Source organism: Mytilus californianus, unplaced genomic scaffold, assembly GCF_021869535.1.
Source record: "Mytilus californianus isolate M0D057914Y unplaced genomic scaffold, xbMytCali1.0.p SCAF_15, whole genome shotgun sequence".
Classification (NCBI taxonomy): Eukaryota; Metazoa; Mollusca; class Bivalvia; order Mytilida; family Mytilidae; genus Mytilus; species Mytilus californianus.
Window position 1 is genome coordinate 19,210,755 of NW_026262637.1, and position 25,770 is coordinate 19,236,524.

A 25,770-nucleotide genomic window follows, 5' to 3' on the forward strand; every position below is an offset into this window, starting at 1 on the left:
GTAAACAAGTGAGAATGAGGGATATAGGGGCAAAAAAAGGTAGGATCTGAGAAAAGGAAAGCAAAAAGTAGAAAATGGGAAAAAATACAAATAAGCGGGATTTAAGAACCACCGAGTCAGTTCTGCTCTTATTATTGCAACACATAATGGTTAGTTCTATGTTGACAATATAATAATTCCATAGTACCAATGATTTGTATAGCAAGTCTTTTACAAAATTGTGGTATGGATTACATTATAAACATTGTAGTAATTTTACAAAAGATAGGTTTTCTTTTGTTTACTAATGTGAGTGAAAGTATATGAATATGTACATATTGTTACACTAGTTGGAAGTCATAACAGTAGTTGGAAGTTATAAAATAATTATAACATTATAACTTAATATTGTGTTAGCTGTTTATATTCAAAATCGTTTTTACATAGATATATTACTAATTAACAATCATGTCATACTCACCAGCAAACCCTATAAAATGGACACGCTACAAATGGCGACAGCAGTGGAATGGCTAAATTGAAAATGAAGTTTGGAAACTAGTGTGCAAGTGCAGTTTATTTAAACGAAAATTTTATATGAAATAAAAGACGACATGAATTCAAATAGAACCAATTATGAAACATATCCAATGGATTTCACTAATGTTGGAACACGTGATCCAAGACGAACATTATTATTCTTCCAAAAAGATAATGAAGGAAATGTGCATCCTCAACAGAAGACTCGTGGCAATTTTCAGCCAGAAGAGCGGAACAACGTGTGGTCGGAACCCCGTTTCGGTGGTCCGACGATTCCCGTGACAAGAAAGTTAACACCGTCAGGTACTAACCGGTGTTTAGACTCAAACTTCCCCGATGAATTGTAAGATGAACACTTAGTTGCTAGTAGTCCAAGTTCCGTGGTGTATAATTTAAAAACTAATAGTGTTCGTAATTGATGTTGTTGGAAAAGATTAATTCTTGGATGGACTTGGTTAGTTTTAATTGTTTCGCTAGCATTTATGGGATTTGCTTTCACATTTCCATATCACGATCTTGTTGCACCTTGATTCTACTAACTCGGACACTGATAACATTGTTAATTTCACTGATCTTCAAAATCCTGATGGACGGGACGTCCACATGTGTTAATACACGGAAAAAATCATGTGGAAGAGTTTCAGGAATCAAATCGGGTACGTCAAAAATTGAACTTAAAAAATCATGTAAGCATTTGCACGATAGAACACATGCAACCCGGGACTGTTGAATTAATCCCGACATTTACACAACCTAGAAGTTATCAAACCCAAGCAAAGCGAAAATTTGGTGGTAAAGGGAAAGACATTACGGCAGATTGTCTGTGTTATTTTGAAAACATTTCGAAATAAAATAATTGGAATGTTGACAGGAAACGACTGGTGTTCATGACAACGCTAAGAGACCAAGCAGAGACATTCATGTACAAACATGATATTTTAATCAATAATAAAGAATAACGATTTGGACATTCTTACATGAAAGAAAGTTATCTCATTAAAGTGAGGTTGAGATTAACACCAGGAGAATATTTCATTATTTGGGGCAAGCAATAGAAGATTTGTATACTAGTAGACGTGAATATCCTTCTAACCAAAATGTTGTGCAGGAAAACAGTATTCGAACATTTCTTGATGCTTGTGGTGAATCTGAAGATTTTAGCATGGTCATACGACGTACTAAGGAAATGACACTCCAGGAGGCAGTGCCAAGTGCAGTGCAGGAAGAATGCATACGCATGAACGAAATGCTAGTAAGATGGTTCGTAGAAATGTTTACGAAGATGTGTCGTAGGAGTGTTTACGAAGATGTGTCGATGTGTCCTAAATGTGTTAGGAACTGCAGGTCTTTTAATGAATTTTGTGTCCATTTTCCTATAATTGTTAGATGGGTGAAATCAAATTTGTTAGGGGAAGACTGTATAAAGTGTTTCATTGCCATTGGGGTTGGAATACTTCTTTTTTAAATAGATATATGTACAAGAAAACAATAAAAACATACCGTTTCAGGAAAACAGTATAGACACTCGATCAAGTAAAGTAATTGCTTTTTTGATAATAATGGTACCTGCTATACATGAATAGTAGTAAAATCAGGACTGACAAGAAAGGTAGGATATATTTCATTGAATATGTATGGTGTTCTGTCTCCTGGTAGCAGTTTTACGAAGAAGAAAAAATGGACAAGCGCTAGCAAGAGTTCTTGTGAATGCATCTAAGGGAATAATGTATGCTAGATTATTTAATGCAACCAATACAGATATAGTACTGTATATTGGAACACATACGGCTTTGTTTGATCCAGTTGTGGATATCGGTGTCAATGTTGAGGAAGATATTGCTAATGTTGACGTTTGTCACATTGACGCGAAAAGATACAATATTGACGCATAGTTACCTCAATATATAGACTAGTTGTTTCTTGGTGGAAAGAAGTTATTAACACAAGAGAGCGATCAATTTTTGAAGGTGTTAATGCAATACCAAGCGGTATATGCAAATCATAATGGAAAACTGGAAAAACTTTTTCAGGGATGTATTCCATAAAATTACATGATGAAACACAAATCAAAGAACCACCGAGAAGAGTACTATTATTCAAGAGGCATATTTGGAAAAATGAAATAGAGAATTTCAAGATGAAAAGTATCCTAGAAAACATGTAGTCCATGGTTCGCTCCCATTGTCTTAGTACATGGTGGCTATGTGTGGATTACCGGAAATTAAATGAAATGACCATAAAAGATGAGTATCCGATACCAAGGATTGAAGATAACTTGGATACTTTGTGCGGATCTCATCAATGGACTTTGATTTGGCTCATCTTCGAATACCGATGAAACCAAGGAAAAGAGTGCGTTTCCAACCCCAAAATAGTGGACTTCAGTGGAACATTTCAGTGGTATATCTTGACGATATTATTGTTTATGGGAAATCATTTGCAAGACCTTTGTAAAATTATGGAGACTTAAAACTGCTGAACTGATACTGAAACAGACGAGCTTTGTATACTTTCGTCATGAAGTACAATATTTAGGACACACAGTTTAAAGAGATGATATACGAACGAATGAAAGAAATTTGAAGCTGTTGCCAAGATGGCATCTCCGTAAAATAGGAAAGACTTTAGATCATTCTTAGGTTCGGTTTCGTATTACAGGAAATTCATTAAAAACTTTTCGTCTACAACTAAAACTTGATAAATCGAATGTTAATGGAATTGGACAGAAGAATGTAGTAAATCCGTTGAAATTTTAAAGAATACATTGTCATCATATTTTATTAATAAAATTTGGAATAGAAATTTCAAGTGCTAGGTTAGGTTTCGAAAATATCGCATTTATCCTTGTGTGTGGATACATCCCAGTGTCTACTAAGAACGATATTATCGGGAACCGCCAAGGCACCGTCAAGAGAAAAGTATATAAAAGAATGTGAGAGTGTGAGACATAGTTTTTCTTTTTTTTAATAAAAGAGATAGTTTTTCAGTAATAAAAAGGTACATTGGTTGGTATTATATAAATATACACTCATGTGTGAGATGTATAAAAACACCAAAATGTGTGTGATGTATAAATATACAGACATGTGTAAGCAGAATGTGTATGTTAAATCTAATGACCCATGTTTGGAGAGTGCCACATTGTGTATGTTACAAAATCCTTGCAACAATTCGCTGAACATGTATTTAAATTAATGTATTATGAATGTGAATAGGTAGGAGACAACGGATGTTAAGCAAACGCAAGATCATTTCGCCAATCACTGTTATTCTCTTTTAAATAATAAAATATGATATTTGTTTAGCTATCTGACCTCTTTCTCTCTAATAACCTGTCCCATACTAAATAACAACATGTTAAAGAATCGTTCTGTTTGGGAAATACTATATATGGTCATACAGGTACTGTAAATGGTCTAAAGAATTGACATTTACTGAGTTTAGACTGGCACATTTCATGCTGTTTTAAACATTTTCTAGGTTCAAAAAATACTTAAACTGAATTCCCAATTTTAACATTCATAAGGGCTTGAACCACTTTTCCCCAGTCATTAATAGGTAAGTGCTTCAAAGCAGATTGACAAAGATAAAGGGTGGTAAATTTGAACTGCATTGGTAATTGATGATACTTTCAGCTAGAAGGAAAAAGTTAAATAATAAAATAAACTGTTGACATAGAGATATGTCCCCATGCATGTTATTTTGATAGTGAAATGCAAATGTTGAAATTAACATGGAAATACATGTACTTCAACATTTAAATTAAGCAAAAGTTTAAAAGTCAATAGACCATAATTGAGAGGCCAGGTCCAAATATTCTCCATGGAAATGAGATATGCCAATGATAAAATAACAGCATACCAAATCATTGACTTACAATTACTGGTTACCCTTAAACTGACCTAATCACAAACTTAAACAAATTGTTGACTCAGCCGAAAAAATATGCCAAAGTCTTGCCTTTGTGACTTCGTTGAAACGATGAATATACCAGCTGACTTGATTGTAGGGTTGGAAAACTCAACTGTCAGATGGACAAGGGAAGTCAGGACTTTGTTTCTCACAGAGAGAGGTGAACATCAATAAAACACAGTCTTTTAAATCCTTTTTATTATTTTTCTGTCTTCTGTGAAATTTGACAAAATGATATTCTTTCTACATATATAAATGTATACATTAATGAATTGTTGACATGAGGATAGTATAACACAATTGATTAACTCAAAAGAACACATTATTTCCAACTTTTCTAGATACCATATGCATCAGATCAACTTTCAGTGTCAGAACTTTAAATGATTCATATTCAAAACATCAAAAGTCACATTATCTTTCAAATGAAAGTCACAAATTCAAAGTTTAATTCATCTTAAAACAATGATCCATACAGAAATAAGAACAGTATTATAGTACAAGTAAAAGGAAACGTACAGCCCAAGAAATTTTTTCCCCCAAAAAAGACAATGCATGATACTACAAATCACATTGTATGCTAACAACAATGGTAATCAATTCATTTACTGTAGTTCACAACGATACCCAATTCATTGACTTCTTTCAGTGAGGATATAATCTTCACTAAAAGTAATTACTACATATTATAGTTAAATTGAGTGCACTCTTACATCTACAAGTTAATTTCTCTTTTCTCGCAAACCCAGAGCATCAAATGCTGGACATAAGAGCAGTCAGAAATTTTATCATTATGAAGAGAATATAGTCCAAATAGTGAAATCTAACTTCATCAATTTTTTACCTGCTTTTGTACTTTATTTCTGGCATATCAAAATTTCCACTCATATGATATAAAGTTTCTGAAATACAAGTACCAAATGCTATTTCGTTTTTTTATAGTAAATCTTAAAAGTTGTGAAAACCCAAAGGAAAGAGCTAGACATTTCATAAAGGAATATTTTATCTATTACTTATTTTTCTCCTCCATAGTAATGGAATAATGTATTTCAGTTTGTTTGCTAGTGAAATTATTTGTCAACACATCCAATTGTTTTGCAAACGTCATTGTGTCAACCAATGCAAAATTAAGGTCAGATATAATGTGAAGTTCTCAAACTCTAAATTTAGTGTACAAATACATTACAAAACACTGACATTCTGCTCAAATGGATGTAACCGATTTTTCTAGAAAATTAAACAAGGTAACAAATCTATTACAAAAAAAAATGTATTTATATATGTTTGAACCTTTCTTTGACCCTACCAGGACTTTTTCTATGCAATGAAAATAGTCAAAATACTCAAAATCTTTACACAAATTTGTATCCTTATTGTGAACATTGTGCAGATACTTAAGTATTAGATATTTGAATAAAAGTTTCACTGTTTTGTAACAACTCTGAATGAACAAACATGACTGAGGTAATAATCATGTATTTGCCTTACAGAGTTTTCCAGATAAGTCAAGTAAACCAGAAACAAACTCTTTTTATTTTTCTTGTCACATCCAGGAACAGAGATCATAAATACTTTGTCAGGTACTCAGCTTAACATTCAGGGTCTATTTGTTTATATAATACTTTCTAAAATATAAAGATTCATACAAAGAGCTAATGCCGCTGTTGCCAGATTTGCACTTATAGGTATTGTATTTTGTTAATGGGGAGACAAAAAATTATTCATTGTAACATGTCCTCAGGATGGATGTAATCAGTAGATCAATCATGGTACATGTATATAATAATACATCCTATTTTAATGGCAAATGGAAACTTTTTAAACCAGCCAATTAAATTGAGTTTTGAGCCTAGTGGTCAAATTAACCAGTTTGGATGGAAACCAGAATACAAAATGCCAATGTCATTCATAAATAAACATTTCAGCAATCGGGTAACCTTCTATAGCTGTTTGTACATTTGAAGTTGGCATCAAATCTGATATATTTAACCAAAAAGTTATATCTAAATTCATTTTACTTTGTAAGCCACTTCAATGTAGTTTTATATGGAAATTCTGTGAATATCAGTTAGTCTATCATGTAAAAAAACAAGGTTCATGCAATATTGAATAAACACATTGTTACAATCTAACATTAATTGGATGGATAAATCACACTTCTCCGATATATATCAGATTTGTTGCATCATTTTGACAAGACCACAAACATAAATATATGAGTAGAGTGAAACCTCTTATTTTATGTCAGTACTAATAAATACAGACAATATAATTGTTTGCTAACAGTATTTACTTTCTGAATGGATGTAACTACATTTAAATACATTAAAACAATAAAATCTCTTATTTTATACGTTTCTGTTGTCGACTTCTATAAATGTCATGTAAAGGTGGCGCTGTTTCTGAGTTTTCATCATCACTATCTTCTCCTTCTGTTATCCTTCGTTTTCTGCCAAGTGCAATGTCAATTGAGTACTGAGTACCAGAATCTGGTCTGAGAAGTCCTTCAACTCCATTTTCTATAATGATTGGAGCTGTCAAAAAAAGAAAATATTTAAATGTACTTCTTACATACAAGTGGTATATCAGAGTAGAGAAAAATAGCAAATCAGACAATACTAACATTTACTTCCCCAGTACTTTATTTTAGTTTTTTCTGCTTTTAAAATACTGCAGGACAGCATTCTTGCACTTTCAAAATCTTTGCATTATATCAACACACAATGTTAAGCACAATCTTTGAAGGTAGACTTGCAATATGCCACATATATGGCATGGAATAATTTTCAACCAATTTCCTTTTCATAAATCTTGGTCTTTTTATGAAACTTTTTTCAGTCTCTAAATTTTTGTGGAATTAGACTAACTTCTGTGAAAGTGCAATTATAAGACGATGATGAAAATGAATTGGTGCTCAACATCAAGTGGCAAATATTACATGCATATTTGGTTTAGAACATATTGATGCAATAGGAATAAATTTTATGCACCCTGCATTGCACTAGATATACATGCTGAGCCAGATTTTTAGCATGCTATTTCACAAGCTAATAGTCCACAGGAAGATATGTCATCCTGCCAGGACACATTGTTCTGACTATCAGCCTTCGCTCTTACTCCTAAATACTGCATGCGAAGTGGAGAAGCAGCAAAAACCAATTTTCAAGTCTTTGGTTTGACCCTGCCAGGTTCAGTGATCAAACCTTTGGCTTTCAAACTTGAGCATTCTACAACAAGAACACTGAGGCGTTGTCATGATAAAAGGAAGGAAAGTGAACAATGGGCCTAAGGATTTGACACATAATATCTTCATGTAAAAAATTGAAGTATTTGTTTATTCATTAATAAAACTAGAGGCTCTCAAGAGCCTGTGTCGCTCACCTGACTCTACTTTGGTTTTAGATATCATGTAAAGATAGATAAAAATCATAACAGATACCAAAATAATGATTGAGGCCAAATTTGGTTTAATATTGGTCCCGTTATTTAATAAAATATCCTGGTGGCCATCTCGAACAGTAAATTAGCAACAAAGAAGCAACACTTGGTCAGCACCTCATAAGGAGCATTCATGCCATGTTTGGTTTCATTCCATTCAGTGGTACTCTAAAAGAAGACATTTGTATGTATTTCCCATAGAGTCCTATGTTAAACTTAGTCCCCCTCTGGCAGCAATCTTGGATGATGGATTGCCTGCAAAGAAACAACACTTGGTCAGCACCTCATGAGGAACATTCATGCCATGTTTGGTTTCATTCCATTCAGTTGTTCTCTAAAAGAAGACATTTGTAAGTATTTCCCATAGGGTCCTATGTTAAACTAAGTCACCCACTGGCTGCCATCTTGGATGATGGATTGGTTGCAAAGTAACAACACTTAGTCGGCACCTCATAAGGAACATTCATGCCATATTTGGTTTCATTCCATTCAGTGCTTCTCTAAAAGAAGACATTTGTATGTATTTCCCATTGGGTCCTATGTTAAACTAAGTCATCCGCTGGCGGCCATCTTGGATGATGGACCGACTGCAAAGTAACAACACTTGGTCAGCACCTCATAAGGAACATTCATGCCATGTTTTGTTTCATTTCATTCAGTTTTTCTCTAGAAGAAGACTTTTGTATGCATTTCCCATAGGGTCCTACGTTAAACTAAGTCCCCCACTGGCGGCCATCTTGGATGATGAATCGGCTTCAAAGTAACAACAATGGTTAGCACCTCATAAGGAACATTCATGCCATGTTTTGTTTCATTCCATTCAGTGGTTCTCTAAAAGAAGACATTTGTATGTATTTCCCATAGGGTCCTATGTTAAACTAAGTCCCCTGCTGGTGGCCATTTTGGAATATGGATCGGCTTTAAAGTAACAACACTTGGTCAGCACCTCATAAGGAACATTCGTGCCATATTTGGTTTCATTCCATTCAGTGGTTCTCTAAAAGAAGACATTTGTATGTATTTCCCATAGGGTCCTATGTTAAACTAAGTCCCCTGCTGGCGGCCATCTTGGATGATGGATCGGCTTCAAAGTAACAACACTTGGTCAGAACCTCATAAGGAGCATTCATGCAATATTTGGTTTCATTCCATTCACTGGTTCTCTAAAAGAAGACATTTGTATGTATTTCCCATAGGGTCCTATGTTAAACCAAGTCCCACGCTGGCGGCCATCTTGGATGATGGATCGGCTTCAAAGTAACAACACTTGGTCAGCACCTCATAAGGAACATTCATGCCATGTTTGGTTTCATTCCATTCAGTGGTTCTCTAGAAGAAGTTCAAAATGTAAAAAGTTAACGACGACGACGGCTGCTAAGTGATGAGAAAAGCTCACTTGGCCCTTTGGGCCAGGTGAGCTAAAAAATAATGTGATGTCACTGTGACAGCATAAACATGTTGACCAACTAGAGGATAGTAAGGGGAGTCGTCATAGAGTTGCCTGTCGCTTGTAAATAAGTAAATTGTGATGCAATTTTAGAAGTAGCAAAGAAATAAAATATGCAACATAGCATCTGTCCACCAACAAAAGATTGGCAAAACCAAGTTATACTGCATAGTTTTATTATGATCCGTTAGTAATAGCTCCAATGTTGAGCAAATAATTCATACATCATTCATTATTCTTCACCAGTATTTACTTTTATTCACCCCAACCCCCCTGTAGCACAAAATGTTTTTTTAATTCTCCTCAACCCTCAATTTTTGGCAATGAATAGCTTTCACTAAGATATTGATATCTTGTGATATTACCCCACAGAATTTTGAATCAAGGCTGCGATTTTTTGCAAGTAGGTTGGCACCTGTTTTATTTGCATACAGCAGAATACAATGATGACTTATATAGATGAGGCAATACTTGTAAATATATGCAGGATATCAGGGTCATATGCATAACTTTACAACCACATTTCTATTCTCACAAAAGGAAATAACACAGTGGTGCGTCAACTTGTTCATAGTCAAAGTATGTACCAGAAAATGGAGGGTTTAGGGGAAAAAAGCTTTAGTTTTTGCAACTAGGGGATAGATAGTGAAATAAAGGTAAATATTGGTTGAGAAAAATGAATGAGGAAGCCAATGATGTATTTTAATCTGCCGGATAATGAATCTTTTATGATTTTTAAACAGAAACTTGCCACCACAATTCTGGGTCGGCAATTTTCATGTTTTCTATATGGACATGATGGACTTAGCTAAGTTACCAAAATGGCAATCAGACTTTAGAGCAATATCAGACTTCTCAAACATGAGCAAAGATGGCACATACTTTCCTCTGAACTTAATAAGGAAATATATTTTCATATTTTTTTTATCTCTGAAACTACATCAATGATCTGAACCTAACCTGCAAAAAACAAGGAAGTTTTACACAACATCCTGCAAAGTAAGCCCTGCTCATAGATTAAAACAAAAAATTCCATGCTCAGATGATATAACAAACTGAAAATGATTGCCTAGCAGATCTGAAAATCTCTTGCATGGTAAAACTCAAAATTACAGTTTCAGACTATATGAAAATCCCTCCTTAATACAGAAAATAAATAACACATGACGTTGGTACAGGTAAACCATGAGTTTAAATGTTCAACGAAGTTCAAATTTTCTAAAGGCTTGTATGCAAACATTGCCTAAACCAAGAAATCAAATATCCACGAAAATACAAGTTCCTCATTGTAAACAGCTTTAGTGCAAAAAATCTATTATCAAGTGTTAAAACAAAGAAACAAAAAAATTTTCCTCGTTCAGGGAAAATTAGTATCCACGAAAATAAATTAATCCACAGTAGTATTCATTTATGAAAACTTATGGTCCTACATCCTGTTATGTTCTTATATTTTGGCATTGAATATGATCATGCTTTTTCTCCGACTGTTTATGATGTCTTTACTAAATCTGTTGGATGTGTACTGGTTGATACTTTAGTCTGGGAGAGCATGATTTATTTATTAGTTGTTAATGGCTTTGAATTACCTTTCAGTAATTGTGAGTACTCTTAGATCAATACTTTGTGTCATTTATCCTTATGTTTTTTTGTGATTTGTGCTGATCTGACTAGACAAGCCATTTTCAACAGATTTTTAGTTTGTTCTTCGAATGTTGTGCTGTTACACCACTGCCCTAAGTAAGGGGAGGGTATAGCTCCCATAGACATGTTTAACTCCACCACATTCTATATATGTGACAAAGGAAAGATACGAATAGACATGTTTAACTCCACCACATTCTATATATGTGACAAAGGAAAGACACGTATAGACAAACAAACAGAAGAACAGACAAATAGACAGATGAGGAGACAGACAAGGTCATTGCAATATACCACCCCCTTTGTGAGTGGGGTATAAATACATAGGTAAACCAGTATACTTCAAGTTATTCAAGTGGGGTACATATCAGTTTTTTTAAATAAAAGGTTACACTGTTTTAAATTATCTTTATTGTTCATTAATCATTACTGTATACATAATTTAAAAGCAGTGTAAGGGAGATAATTTCAATGATGTATTTGATTTATCTCCCTTACACTGCTTTAAATTATGTTTTGTACTAAAGTATTTGTCCATTAACCAGGACAACCTTGTTTTTCCCCCTTTTTTGCCCCTAATTCCTAAACGGTTTGAGCCATAACCCCCCAAAGCAAATCCTAACCATCCCTTTGTGGTATGGAAACTTGTAGTATAATTTCAGAGAGATCCATACACTGTTCCACAGTTATTGTCTGGAAACTAGAAAATGCTTATTTTTGGCCCCTTTTTGGCCCCTAATTCCTTAACTGTTGGTACCATAACCCCCAAAATCAATCCCAACCTTCCTTTTGTGGTATTTAACCTTATGGTAAAATTTCAAAAAGATCCATTCACTTAAACTAAAATTAGAGTGCGAAAACCAATGTGTCTTCGGACGACGACGACGAGGCCGGAGACGACGACGCCAACGTCATACCAATATACGACCACAAAATTTTTTTGCGGTCGTATAAAAATCAAAAAAGAATTATAAGTATATAAAATAACATCTATATATTTTAATCTGTTAGAAATCAGTATTTGTATTTTTGAAAATGTTCTTACTTATTTGCTTTAGGCTTTAAAACTTCTTGCATTTAATGAAAAACTGCCATTAATAGCCTCTTTTTGAGACCTTGTCTTTAATATTTTTAGACATGAGCAACACCCTTGCCCAATAAAACGTTTTGCGACTAATATCTATACTTACATGAGATGGGAGCGAAATATCATTTTGGGTAAGGCTATTGTTCATATTTAGATTTACCAACAACTAGGCATAAATAACCAAAAATGTCTATTTTGACATGTCCATGACATTTCTGACCAGATTATATCATCTTAGTCATTTTCAAAAAAATTGACATAACTCTACAAGGTGTTAATTTTCTTATCAAATTTCAAGGAAAAAAAGGCACTTTTGTCAGACCTCCTATGTTTTTATAGTGTTACTTTTAGAATGTGAGAAATAGATTTTAAACTATACCTTCTGGTAGAGTCAGATTCTTCATATGTTCTATAAATTTATCCATTAAAACAAATGGTCCCTGTAAAAAAAAATGTTCATGAAAAAATTCCTCAGTAGTCATATATAGTTACAGTATCAACACATAAAGTATAATTATTTTGATCTTGACTTGAAATTAGCCACTGTTTTCACTGAAGATTTATTTATTGAGAGATGAGCAGCAATGGTAAGAGTTCAATATAGGTGGGAAAATATTAAAAACAGCTGATCTTAGGACACACTTCCTCAAGTGCTTCACATCCTTTTACCAAATATGACTATTATCAAATTTAACCCATTTCGGGCTTGTCTCAAAACAGGAATGCTTACCCTTCTGTAGTGCCTGATGCCACTGCATTTTTTTTAAAACAGTATTTTGTATTGCCAAAACGATTAGTAGATTTAAATGTTTTACGTTTTTTATTCGTCTTCCGTCATGATCTAGGTTAACGCCTGTCTTGTTACTTTTAATTAGTATTGTTTGTATACTGTTCTCTAGATTAAGATTGCTTTCTGTGAAGTTTACACTTACATGGAAACATTCTGGAGGTGGTAACACTGTCATAAGGCTACCAGCTGCTGGAGGTGGAGGGAATTCTCCACCAGAGACAGGATGGGAACCAGGCACTGAAACAGAAATGGGTACAAGTAACATCACAACGGAAAATTTCTAAAGAAAATTCAATGTAGCTTTTTCATATACTTTAAAACACGCTATGAAAAAAACCAGATTTCACCAATGCAAACTGAATTTCCCATATTAATTAATCTTTTGCCTAATCCATTTTTCTTTGATTTACTCAACAGGTAGCTTTAATCATTATTAATGTAAATGGCTATAGTTTTTATTTTAGACTGTAAAAACATTGATAAGAATTCAAATAAAGTCTTACAAACAACAGCCTTTGGTTTAAATGGCAACATCTGTTCTATGTCAGGCTTTGGGTACTCTGGTTGTCTTTTATTATCCTCCTCAATCATTACAGCCTTAGTCACAGAGCTGGATGGAGCCTGAACTACCTGTTGTTTAACTAGATCCTGAAAGTATATACATATTATACCTATAGTGACAACTTAGAACTGGATGGAGCCTGAAGTACTTGCTGTTTGAGTAGATCATGCACATACAAGTATATAAAAGCAATAATATGTGTTCAAATTTAAGATATTGATTGGAAATCTCAAATGAATTTTACGGTTTTTTACACAACACAGTAACTACAAACAAAAAATTCGAAGAAGTCACACCTCCCTTTATATGTGTTAAATAGTCCTTTACATTGAATATTTCTGAATGTTATTTCACTTGAATCAGCCTATCTTATGTTATGGAAAAAAAACTAAACTAGGCTATTTTCCTCCTAATAAATTGGCATAATAATGAGGGACAATAACACGAAAAAACATAAAGATTGGTCTAAAATCATCATTTAACACCAACAAGGAGATCATGTGAAGGTTTTAGTAATATTGGCATTTTTGTAGATCTTGCAATGCTGATAGTTTTTGCTGTTAAATTTTCATTATATCTATTATAATTTTCCAGATCATTTGGAAAATATGAACATTGATAAATGAAAATCATCATTTAAGGGCAATATCTTCTATAATGAGTTGTCTGATAATTTTCATGTGAAATGGAAAGTAAGTACATCTCGACAGATTTTCTCTATCTAATATGATTTTCAAGATATTAGACATTTACTTGCATTTTACTAGATACTCTATAGGATCATTCAGTCTATGTTAGGTTGAAATTGAACCAGTGGGAGAGAACATTTTGTTTTAAAGTTTACTATGACAACAACAATGGACCCCAAGTGATGGTATTAGCTTACATGGCCCAAAGTGAGCGGAAAGCTACACAAATATTTCAATTATAAGAAAAATTGCCACATATTTCATTTACCTAGCAAAACTATTGGCAAATGGGATAATTTAAAGTAAAGAACATAATAACAATTTTCTTTCATTGCAGAGTTAATTTACAAAGTTACGCCAACTTCATATTTAAAAAGATAATTGAAGAATGGAACAGACAATTATAAGTACAAAGAACAAGATCTGAAGTATGGATACTTACATAATAGCCAATAGCTTTTAATTCTGTCTGTGTACAAGGATACAAATCTATGTATTTATATCTATCTATCAACAGAGCTGTGTCTTTGTCTTCAAATTCTTGAACCTGGAATTCATTAAACAGACATATTTACTAACAGAAATATTCATGTCTGTTGGCTCTTAGGGTTCTGATGAAAATCCGTCCAGAAAAGCAATAAAGGTATTTTCTTTTTTGATTAATTACAATTTTTTTAAATCTCTTTTTTACTTTAATTACTATTCAATTCTGATTTATACATGTCATTTAACTCCTGGAACAAAACAATTAATGATTTGATTCAAAGTAATTTCAATTATATTGTTCAACATACCTTTTCTATTGCCTGCGCTCTTCTCTTTTCTACTTTCTGTATACAGGCTAAATCTCCAACTTCAGATTCAAAGGCCAGAAATCTACTCCATATTTCTCTGAAAACAAAAATAAGTTTACAAAACATGGAACACAGTATGTGAATCAAACGAACAGTTACTCTGTGAATTTATCAAAAATTGATTTACAACTATATAGTACCATACATCTAAGTTTGTATTACCAAGTGAGAAGGTGCTGGACATAAACCAATTAACAATCAATTATTCAAGTGAGAATTTTTTTCCTATTTTCTCATACTTACATAGATTTTTCAGGAAGTATTTGTCCAGAAGATAATACCCGCTCATACAGTACTCTTGTGTTATTATCCTCTGAAAGAAAAAAAATCAACATTTAAGTTAATAGTAATACAACATGTAGTTAAAAATAGACATACAAAAAAAATTCTTCTGCCTCCTTATCAACATCAACTATTTAAGAAAAGAGACTGTTTCTCACATTTCTTTGAATCATATAAACATATTACAGTACCCAAACCTTTTTATTGTACAAACTCTAGTAATGTTAGCTTTGTTAATTTGAAATAACTGTAACATGCAGAAAGATATCTCATTTAATATTTCCTTTTAATAAATATTCTGTAACTGGAGTAAAATGTAAATTTCAAAAAACCTAAGTCTATAACATACAATCTGACTTCCTTAGTAAAAGTGAACGGAAATAGAAATCATAAATCTGCAAATAAACGAGCTTTTGAGGAATATGTACTCTAATACGTAATCATAGCATTTTGTCTGACTTACCGTTCAAATGTGACATAAAATCCATGTAACAAAGAGCGTATTCAGGATGTCCTCCGTATTTTTTCAATCCGAGTTCAAAAATCTTCAGGGCCACGTTTTTCTCCTGTTAGGTTTGAATAACAATATTTTAAGAAGTTTTATTAATAAGTTTATTGAAATAACATATTTCATCAACATAGACAAGACAAGAAGATGTGCTGACACAGCACATATCCCCCAACCCCATCAAACATTCTACAGGCTGTAACACAGTGAAATGAGGAACTGGAACAAAATGAAGAGTTGTTTATGTGACTCACAATGTAAACTTGTCATGTAACTTATAATTGTACCAGTACATACATGTACATAATAATCTGTCAACAGCTGAGGTGTAAGAAAAATGTCTAAACAACTGTTCATTTCTAAATGATGCATGGTGAAACAAGGGACAAGGCTAACCACTTAAATTCAGGGTAATTTTAACAACACAAATAGACAAGAAGAACTTTAAATCTAGGTGCCTCTGGCCTTTGTTAGTCTTGTATGTTTTTTTAATTTTAGTTCCTTTATATGTTTTTGGAGTTTAGTGTGACGTCCATTTTCACTGAACCAGCACACAATTTTATTTGAGGGCCAGCTGAGGACCACCTCAGGGTGCAGGATTTTCTCGCTGCGTTGAAGACCCATTGGTGGCCTTCGGCTGTTATCTGCTCTTTGGTCGGGTTGTTGTCTCTTTGACATATTCCCCATTTCCATTCTCAATTTTATCTTTGTAGTAACTAATATGAATGCACTATTGATCAGGTACCAGTAACAGTCAGAAATTCAGTTTGTCTTGAATATAGTTAATAGACAATCCAAGGAATGAAAGGTACTAAAAAATTATGTTTAGCACCATTCATTGAAACTTTAACTGCTTATTAGAAGCAAACAAGAATACATGTCCATAGGACACCATGCCCTGCTAGCACTATCACATTTCCATGTTCAGTGGACTGTGAAATCTGGGTCAAAACTCTAATTTGGCAGAATTTTTTGTAATTTTGGAATAAAACTGTAAATAATTAAACAAAATACCAAAGTCTGCCAATGATACTTTTATTTGGGATTAAATTATACATGTTCATATAGGCATAGATACCAAAGTCTGCCAATGATACTTTTATTTGGGATTAAATTATACATGTTCATATAGACATAGATACCAAAGTCTGCCAATGATACTTTTATTTGGGATTAAATTATACATGTTCATATAGACATAGATACCAAAGTCTGCCAATGATACTTTTATTTGGGATTAAATTATACATGTTCATATAGGCATAGATACCAAAGTCTGCCAATGATACTTTTATTTGGGATTAAATTATACATGTTCATATAGGCATAGATACCAAAGTCTGCCAATGATACTTTTATTTGGGATTAAATTATACATGTTCATATAGACATAGATACCAAAGTCTGCCAATGATACTTTTATTTGGGATTAAATTATACATGTTCATATAGACATAGATACCAAAGTCTGCCAATGATACTTTTATTTGGGATTAAATTATACATGTTCATATAGGTATAGATACCAAAGTCTGCCAATGATACTTTTATTTGGGATTAAATTATACATGTTCATATAGGCATAGATACCAAAGTCTGCCAATGATACTTTTATTTGGGATTAAATTATACATGTTCATATAGGCATAGATACCAAAGTCTGCCAATGTCTGCCAATGATACTTTTATTTGGGATTAAATTATACATGTTCATATAGGCATAGATACCAAAGTCTGCCAATGATACTTTTATTTGGGATTAAATTATACATGTTCATATAGGCATAGATACCAAAGTCTGCCAATGATACTTTTATTTGGGATTAAATTATACATGTTCATATAGACATAGACTTTCAATTTGTTCATAAACTATTCTTGCTTATATGCATTATACCAGTAGTTTTATAAAAAGTCATGATAACATATAACAATTCCAGAAGGAACATAGTTTAATCTAAAAGGAAACTATGAGTTCACTCTCCAATGAATTTTCAAATATGGCATGGTTCTAAAACAACATATATATATGCTATAATGAATCTTTTCCGGCAGTGTACTCCAACCTTTTGGAATAAATTCACAAGTGTAAAATTCCATGAAAACTTTTCCCTAGGGTTTTATTTCAATTAGAATAAACACGCTAGTGTTAAAAAAGATACACACTAGGACATTTCATGTCATGGAAATTATACAAACGGAAAAAAATGCATGCTTACAAATACAGGAGGTCTACAAAATCATGAGCTGCATGTGTAGGACTTAACAGTCAACATATTGCAATCAAAGTAAGTTTCTATTTAATGGGGATACATAAATCGTAATTTAAGTAGTTAATATACCAGAATTAAAAAAAAAAATGGGTACAAATCTCTAGTCTGAGCAGACAATTTATTTTCTCAAATAAATAAGAGTAAATGGATCTATTTCCTCAACATAATGTCCAATATCTAATCAACATTTCTACTGCTGCATTATCATAGCAATAACAACAACAATTTAATTATTTACTGCTGTCAATTGATGACTTGATTGCTGTCAGTAGGTTTTTACTAAATACTCAACCGCTACAAGTACACATTCATTTTAATAATCTAATCTTTCACTGACCTTGCTGCAGTAATATTCCATCAATGCTGCTGCCACATAAACTTGATATTTTGTTTTATTGTTTTCTCTCGCCATTTTGAATACAAGACGTGCTGACTTTATCCCTTCTGCTCTTCTGGCAAATTTCATATATTGTATATAGCCCTGAAAGAAATTTAGTTATTAATTTGTCAACATATAATTACACGGCCTAACATAAGTTCCCCTGGGAACTCTGTTTTAAACAATGATATAATATCTGTTCCAATTAGAACAAATATTCTATATCCATTATTTCGTAAGAAACAAATACTATAATATTTGTTCCAGTGGAAATAATATTACAGAATATTTCTTTCACTTGTAAATTATATTATGAAGGAAATTCTATTTCATGACAAAGTGCCCAAGGTTTATACGTGTATTTGAAAATCTATACAATTTTTTGTCTACTGGTTGACATTTGTTTCTACTTGGAAATATTTGATGCATAGTAAGGACAAGAGGAAATCAAACAAATCAATTAGGTAGGTTGATAAAAGGCAGGAAATGGGGTAGGGGCAGGAATTTGTTAAGAGTACAAATCTGTTATTTTGTTTGACAACACAATTCAAATCTAGAAGTAAAACAAAAGAACTGTTGTCCAAATACTTTTTTGTTTAAACGTAAAATTAACAGTTAATTGAAAGCAGTTAACAAACTAGTGGTACAGAGTTAAAATCAAATGTAAGGAAGCAGTCCATAGAGCAATGCCCAGCAATAGTCGTTTTCAGCAGTTAATGCAGAAATCATTTTTAAAAAAGATAATCAGTACCTTTATTCAATGAAAGCAAATATTTGTGTTTGAAATAAAGCAGCTACAGGCAAGAAAATGAGAGTATCAATTTTTACTGTTTTAGTTATAAGCAGTCAGCATCCCCTCTCTAGATCTGAATTTGACAGTTCATTACAATTTTGTTATTGGGTAACAAGCAGCTGATTTTCAAATAGCGATAAGGTCTATAAAGTCTTAAAAGAAATATACGCGTTAGATCCCATGAAATTGACTCTAGAAGGAAACCTTTAAAGTATCAAATGGACAATAATTTAGAATGGTATGATTATATTTCTGGAAATTAATTAGAATGTTGTCAATTTACAAACTGTATGGTGCAAACAGTCTGTAGGTCAAAATGACATGGCATCAATAGACATGGACACATGGTGACACATGGCATCCATAGACATGGACACATGGTGATAACAGCCTTTAAGGAAAAAAGGCATGAACTGCTAATTACCATAAAGAAGAACTTTCTTATATAGGGTATAATAATACGAGGGACAACTTTAAAAATTCTCAACCATAAGTACAATTACTACTTTCAAAAACAGCATGTTCCTGATTTATTATATTTCCACATATATTTCAAGAAGGTATGATGCAGTTGCTGAGAAAGTTGTGACAAAAATGTCATAAACCTGCATGACATTTTATAAGTTTTCAGCAAAGAGGAAGTAGAACATTGAAAGGTACAGAAAATGTGTCACATGGTATGGCATAGTCAGATGATGTCTGGACTGGTGTCTAGAAGTCATGACTTGTAGATGCAGACAGACAGACAGACAGACAGGCAGACAGATGTAAAATCAGTTTTCCCCTCCCTTTGGGAGATTGCTGATGAGACAACTATTCATCAAAGACCAAAACACTATGTAGCTGATTTTGGAACAGTCTGAGGCTGGAATTTTAATAAATATATAATGTATTTACCAAAGTGGGATCCGTATCCTGCATGGCAAGAAATCTTTTATAAATGGTGTGCACCTTTTCATACTTCATTCTTCCCTGTTAAAAAAAATAGGCATAAAAAGTTTAATTTGGAATAAAGTATTGCACAATATATGTACGTTAAATACTTACCCGGTATTTTTCCTTTCCTGAAATTGACTTTTTGAATTTCTTTTCTAATGAACACCCATTCTCAAATGTTGGCATCAATAAGTGTCCTTTGTGATACCTTGTTGTTTTGAAAGATCTTTGATAGTCTCTATTTAATTCATTTACTATTTTTCTAGACATGGGTGAATTATAGCTTGAAACGTTGCTCAGATACGCAAATTTTATTGAAGACTGTATGTTGACCTCTGTTCAGTTTTTTTTGTCTTTGGGTTGTTTTCTCAATGACCTATATACCCCAAATCTCCTGTTATTCATATGTGATTGAATTAAAAGGCGTATGGGCTTTGCTCATTGTTGAAGGCTGAGCGGTGACCTAAAGTTGTTAATTTCTGTGTCATTTGGTCTCTTGTGAAGAGTTGTCTCATTGGCAATCATACCACATCTTCTTTTTTATATTATAATTATCAGAGCCATACATTCAACAGTCATTTCACTCACTTCTTCAAAATCAGCATAAGCAAAGAACAGCAACATATTACTTTTCATCAATGTAGTAATTGACCTTTCATAGATGGCAGCAGCTTCATCTGCAAACATTTTCCCAGCATTTTGGTCCTGCAAAATGTATTTAGTAACTTCAAAATAATGTTATATCTTAATAATAATAATAATAATGATAATGATAATAAATTCTTTATTTAAAGAGGGTAAATACAGTTAATTACAACAAACTAATCTGCCCTGAGGCCCTCACATACAAATTACAATACAATCAAAAACAGATATTTACACATAGTTAATTTACAGTCAAGTAGTTCAATGTATCATTATTAACATGATAAGATATAAAACTGTTCAAGAGGTACATGTAGTAAATAATAAAAAAAAACTAAAATATATAGAAATAATAATAATACATTGTAGAAAAACAGAATCTTATAAAAGTGTTTTGGGCTTTACACATTATGTGTGGTAGTCCATTCCATAGCACTGATTTAGAATAAACAAAAGATTTCTTTCTTATAAAACTTATATTATGTTAGTTTCATATACTGTAAATTCAGAAATTCTTACATGTTTTTATTACTCGATAGGTTTCACAAAAATTTAAATTCACATTTTAAATTCGATAACAATAATTGTAAGCAGCATTTCCTGAAATTGTAATATAAAACTAAAATTTGTTTCCATGGTTCAAAAAACAGCAAACAGAAATTTCTGTTACATCAGACGAAATTAGCATGCTGACTTATATTCTATATTTAGTATCATTTCAAATTTGCAAAACTACAATTAATTGCAGCAATTGTTTCAATTGATTTATAAGAAGTTACATGAAATGGACAATTTTATCTTATACTTTAAAGAACCTTTGTGTGCACATGTTTTCAGCAATAATATAACTTGGATTATGACTAACAGTTACAAACAATAAGATGGGAAAGTGTTAACCTAAAAGTTAAGAAACCTTCAAACAAATCTAAATGAAAGGTCAATAGGTGGCCATGACATAATGGTTTTTGTCTCACATGTTAGAACATTTGTAAAACTATCATTCAAAACTTTCTCAATATAAAAATAGACATATCAAAATGTAAAAATGTGTGAATAATTTCAATACAAAAATGGAAATATCATACATGTGTGAATTAAATTTTTAAGTTATTATGACAATCCTTTTATCTAAATATCAATCATAATTACTTTAAGTTTTGACAAAGATTTTTTTTCCCTCATGAATAATAAAAGTATTGGCAAACCTTACCCCTTTTTCTGTTAAAATCCTACTTGAATGTTCCAAATATGATGCTGCTTCATACCAGATGTCAGGATGATGTCCCAGACAGAGTAAACACTGTTCATAAGCAAACATTACTGAAATATATTATACAGATCATTTCACTTCAGGGGTAACACTCAAAGAGTGGACAAAAATTATCTTGCTTTGATTTTTATTAGGGATGTCAATGAAAAATTAAAATACTCAAGTATCAGTCAGTATGTCCATGTATCAAATATGAAAATTACACTCCATTATTTTTACTTCGTTTTTTTTTAATTTTGAAGGTAGGAAAACAGTAGAATTCGGTTTGATTGACAGTCATAGTGTTTTATACCATTCTCACAATGTTTGGTACTGAAAGTGAGGTTTGATTGACAGCCATAGATTTTTTATATCATTCTCAGAATGTTTGGCACTGAAAATGTGGTTGATTGACAGCCATAGTTTTTTATACAATTTTCAGACTGTTTGATACTGAAAGTGAGGTTTGATTGACAGCCATAGATTTTTTATATCATTTTCAGACTGTTTTGTACTGAAATGAGGTTGATTGACAGCCACAGTTTTTATACCATTTTCAGACTGTTTGGCACTGAAAGTGAGGTTGAATGACAGCCATTTTTTATATCATTTTCAGACTGTTTAGTACTGAAAGCGAGGTTTGATTGAGGGCCATATTTTTTAAACCATTTTCAGACTGTTTTGTACTGAAAGTGAGCTTGTTTTTGCTGTACATAAAACAAGGACCGATACAATAATAAAACATGTTTTATATGTCAATTAGAAAGGTGTCGAAAATAATAAACTTCATTTCATTTCATTAGAATACAAAAGTTCTAGTACAAGTTCCTTTGATTCATTTTGAAGTAGGATTTTTTTATAACTGAATATAAAATAATAAAGAAAGATAAATTACCTCTTCTGGTTATAAGAGCATGGTCCTCTGTCTTCAAAGGATTACTTTTTTCCCATGAAATATACTTCTTCCACAAATCCACCTGAAAATTAGGTTTTTACATCTTTCAACAACAATTTAACTACTTGGAACTTAAAACTTCACAACCAAACTATTAGATTTTGAACTTTGTATTTCTTTATCCACTGCTTTTTTTCATTTATGATAACATATTTATATATATAATTATATTTTTAGTCACAACTTTTTATTAAATAAGCAAAAACTTATTAACATAATAAAATAATGTAACACTTTAATTCAACTTCAATGAGCCTTGATTTCAATTATGACAGAAATCATTACCAAGAAGTACAATTTGAAGATTATAATTTGTATGACATATTAAAGTTCCAATCAATTTAGTTCATGATTAGGGGGGAGATCTTTTCAAGACCCACCTGTGTAGCTTCTTCAGGTATATTCATTGGAGGTATGGATGGCATATTTTTATTTATTCCTCTCGTCACTGCCTCATATTCTTTAGCAACACGTCTAGAATTCATATATTCTCTACCTCTATCTTCTGTCATTTTCTTGGCAATCAGAGGATTAATACTCTGAAAATAGAAAATGAAGACTTTCATCATTCCATATAAAGAACATTGAGATGTTTATGAACTTTCTGCCTTGCATAAATAGAAATTTGGTTACTGTAAATTCAGAAATTATTGCGATGTTTTTATTATTGCGAAAAATGCGACAGAGTTATAATCGCAATAATTTGAACTCGCATTTTGAAATTTTTTATATGAATTTAACAGGAGTTTTCTCAATATCGCAGAAATTAAAATCGCATTTTAGTCTAAAATGACAAAATCGCAATAATAAATGCACGCAATAATTTCTGAATTTACAGTATTTGATTGGATTCAATGTAATTTATTACTGTAAAGTGGTTTATTTTCACTGAGTTTAAATTTCTATGTCCCAACCTGTCCTTGAGGTTCTATTTTCATGTTTTTCTTGTTCACTTCTTTATTTCAATATACATCAATTTTTCATGGAAGTCAGTTTTATTCCCAAAGTAAACGTAAGTATCCAGAATGAACTATAACTTTCAACATATAACTTTAACAAATTCTATTGTAAATGATAAACCGACTGCACCTCATCATCCCTCTGCAAATAACAGGATTGAATTCCTACATCTAGCAACAGTTAAGATAGAGAACAGTACTGAAAGCATTGTTCCTTTCATATATTTTATAGTAGTTTTCTAGTATTTCATGGATTAGTTGTGTCATGTAAAACCACCCCATATGCTGCTTCTTAAAACAATATCTGTAATAAATTGCCATACGTTTTCATAAGCACAATATTCCTTCCAGAATATTTCTATATTAATCATTGGATTGACAACTCCTCTCTGGTAGACCTTCCGTACAGCTGTTATTCTCTGGTTTTCTGCATATGATCCAACTGCTTCCCTGTAAAACAAGAAAATTATCATCAATTTATAAATAAGGAAATGTGGAATGATTGTCAGACTGATATATAAGACAATTCTTACCATAATTGCTGACTAAGTTAAAGCTGATTTATACACGCTTGTTTGGTTCATATTCATGCAGTAATTTATTTAGAATGGACAAGAGGCTGTCAGAGAAACAGCAAACTGGATTTTCCAGAAGAGATCGAACCCTGAACAGTTGAGCAAGTATGGACACAACATTTAAGCTTAAAACAGCTCTGAATTTTGATTGTGATTGAATATTTGATACAGCATGGGTTTGTGACACAAAATAAATGTGGTCAAAGAACTGAAAAATTTGAAATTGAACATTTACCTATTATGGTCCAATATCCAAAATCTAAGTACATATTAGAATCAGCATATCAAAGAAACCCAAGAATTCAATTTTTGATGAAATCAGACAAAAGTTTAATTTGGACCTCAATGTGGACCAATTTGATAAAGGAGCCCACAACCCAAAATCTCTCAATACATGGTTAGATTCAGCATTTCAAAGAACCCCATAAATTCAATTTTTGTTGAATCAAACAAAGTTTAATTTTGGACCCTGATTTGGACCAACTTGAAAACTGGGCCCAAAAATCTAATATTTAAATACAGGTTTAGATATCAGCATTTGAAAGAACCCTATATATATTTAACTTATGTTGAAATGAAACACAGGTTAATTTTATCCATAATATTTTCTGTGCAAAGGGAAATAACTCAAACTGGATAAATAGTTTTCTAAAATAAGATATGATGCAATTTTTCAAATTATAATCAATAATATAATAACAACAATCAGTGATGACTAAGTTCTCTAAAATTAGATATGGTTTAACACTCAAACATTGTTAGAATCAGCATATCAAAGAACCAAAGAATTCAATTTTTGATGAAATTAAACAAAAGTTTAATTTAGGCCCCTTTGGACCCCAATGCGGTATTATCTTATTAATAATGAAAAGAAACTTGAAAACTGGGCACAAAATCAGAAATCTAAATATATCAAAAAAAAATATATAGCATTCAGAAAATTAAGTTTTTACAGAATAACAAACAAACTTGCCACAAAATTCTTCAAACAATTTACCAAAGACAAGAAGAAAAAAATCTGAAATTTCATTTATCATTAATACAATGTCTTTTCAAAATCTATACTCGCCCTTTATTTCATATGATTTGTTTTTCTGTCCCATACAAGAATATATATGATTTAGGGGTGGGGATCTCAACCATTTACAAGTTCTTAAACAGGAGGGGGTGGGGGTGACCCCAGGGGACTCGCCTTTTATTTCATTTGATTTGTTTTATTGTCCCATACAAGAATATATATGGTTTCAGGGAGAGGATCTTGACCGTTTACAAGTTTT

At 32.2% G+C, this 25,770-nt stretch overlaps 1 protein-coding gene across 1 annotated transcript in view; it reads right to left on the reverse strand.

The window, feature by feature from the left end:
• Window positions 1–4,611: 4,611 nt before the first annotated feature.
• Window positions 4,612–25,770, reverse strand: part of LOC127725594 (cleavage stimulation factor subunit 3-like) — a 65,024-nt gene continuing 43,865 nt past the window's right edge. The window contains exons 7-21 of the mRNA XM_052232680.1: window positions 24,242–24,368; window positions 23,340–23,498; window positions 22,900–22,981; window positions 21,966–22,075; window positions 20,699–20,815; window positions 20,072–20,146; window positions 18,340–18,483; window positions 15,685–15,787; window positions 15,183–15,252; window positions 14,880–14,976; window positions 14,528–14,632; window positions 13,338–13,482; window positions 12,977–13,071; window positions 12,424–12,484; window positions 4,612–6,965 (exon numbers count right to left, since the gene is read on the reverse strand). Of these exons, the coding sequence (XP_052088640.1) occupies window positions 6,775–6,965; window positions 12,424–12,484; window positions 12,977–13,071; window positions 13,338–13,482; window positions 14,528–14,632; window positions 14,880–14,976; window positions 15,183–15,252; window positions 15,685–15,787; window positions 18,340–18,483; window positions 20,072–20,146; window positions 20,699–20,815; window positions 21,966–22,075; window positions 22,900–22,981; window positions 23,340–23,498; window positions 24,242–24,368 (1,681 nt within the window). The 3' untranslated portion in view covers window positions 4,612–6,774. The remainder of the gene's footprint in view (window positions 6,966–12,423; window positions 12,485–12,976; window positions 13,072–13,337; window positions 13,483–14,527; window positions 14,633–14,879; window positions 14,977–15,182; window positions 15,253–15,684; window positions 15,788–18,339; window positions 18,484–20,071; window positions 20,147–20,698; window positions 20,816–21,965; window positions 22,076–22,899; window positions 22,982–23,339; window positions 23,499–24,241; window positions 24,369–25,770) is intronic.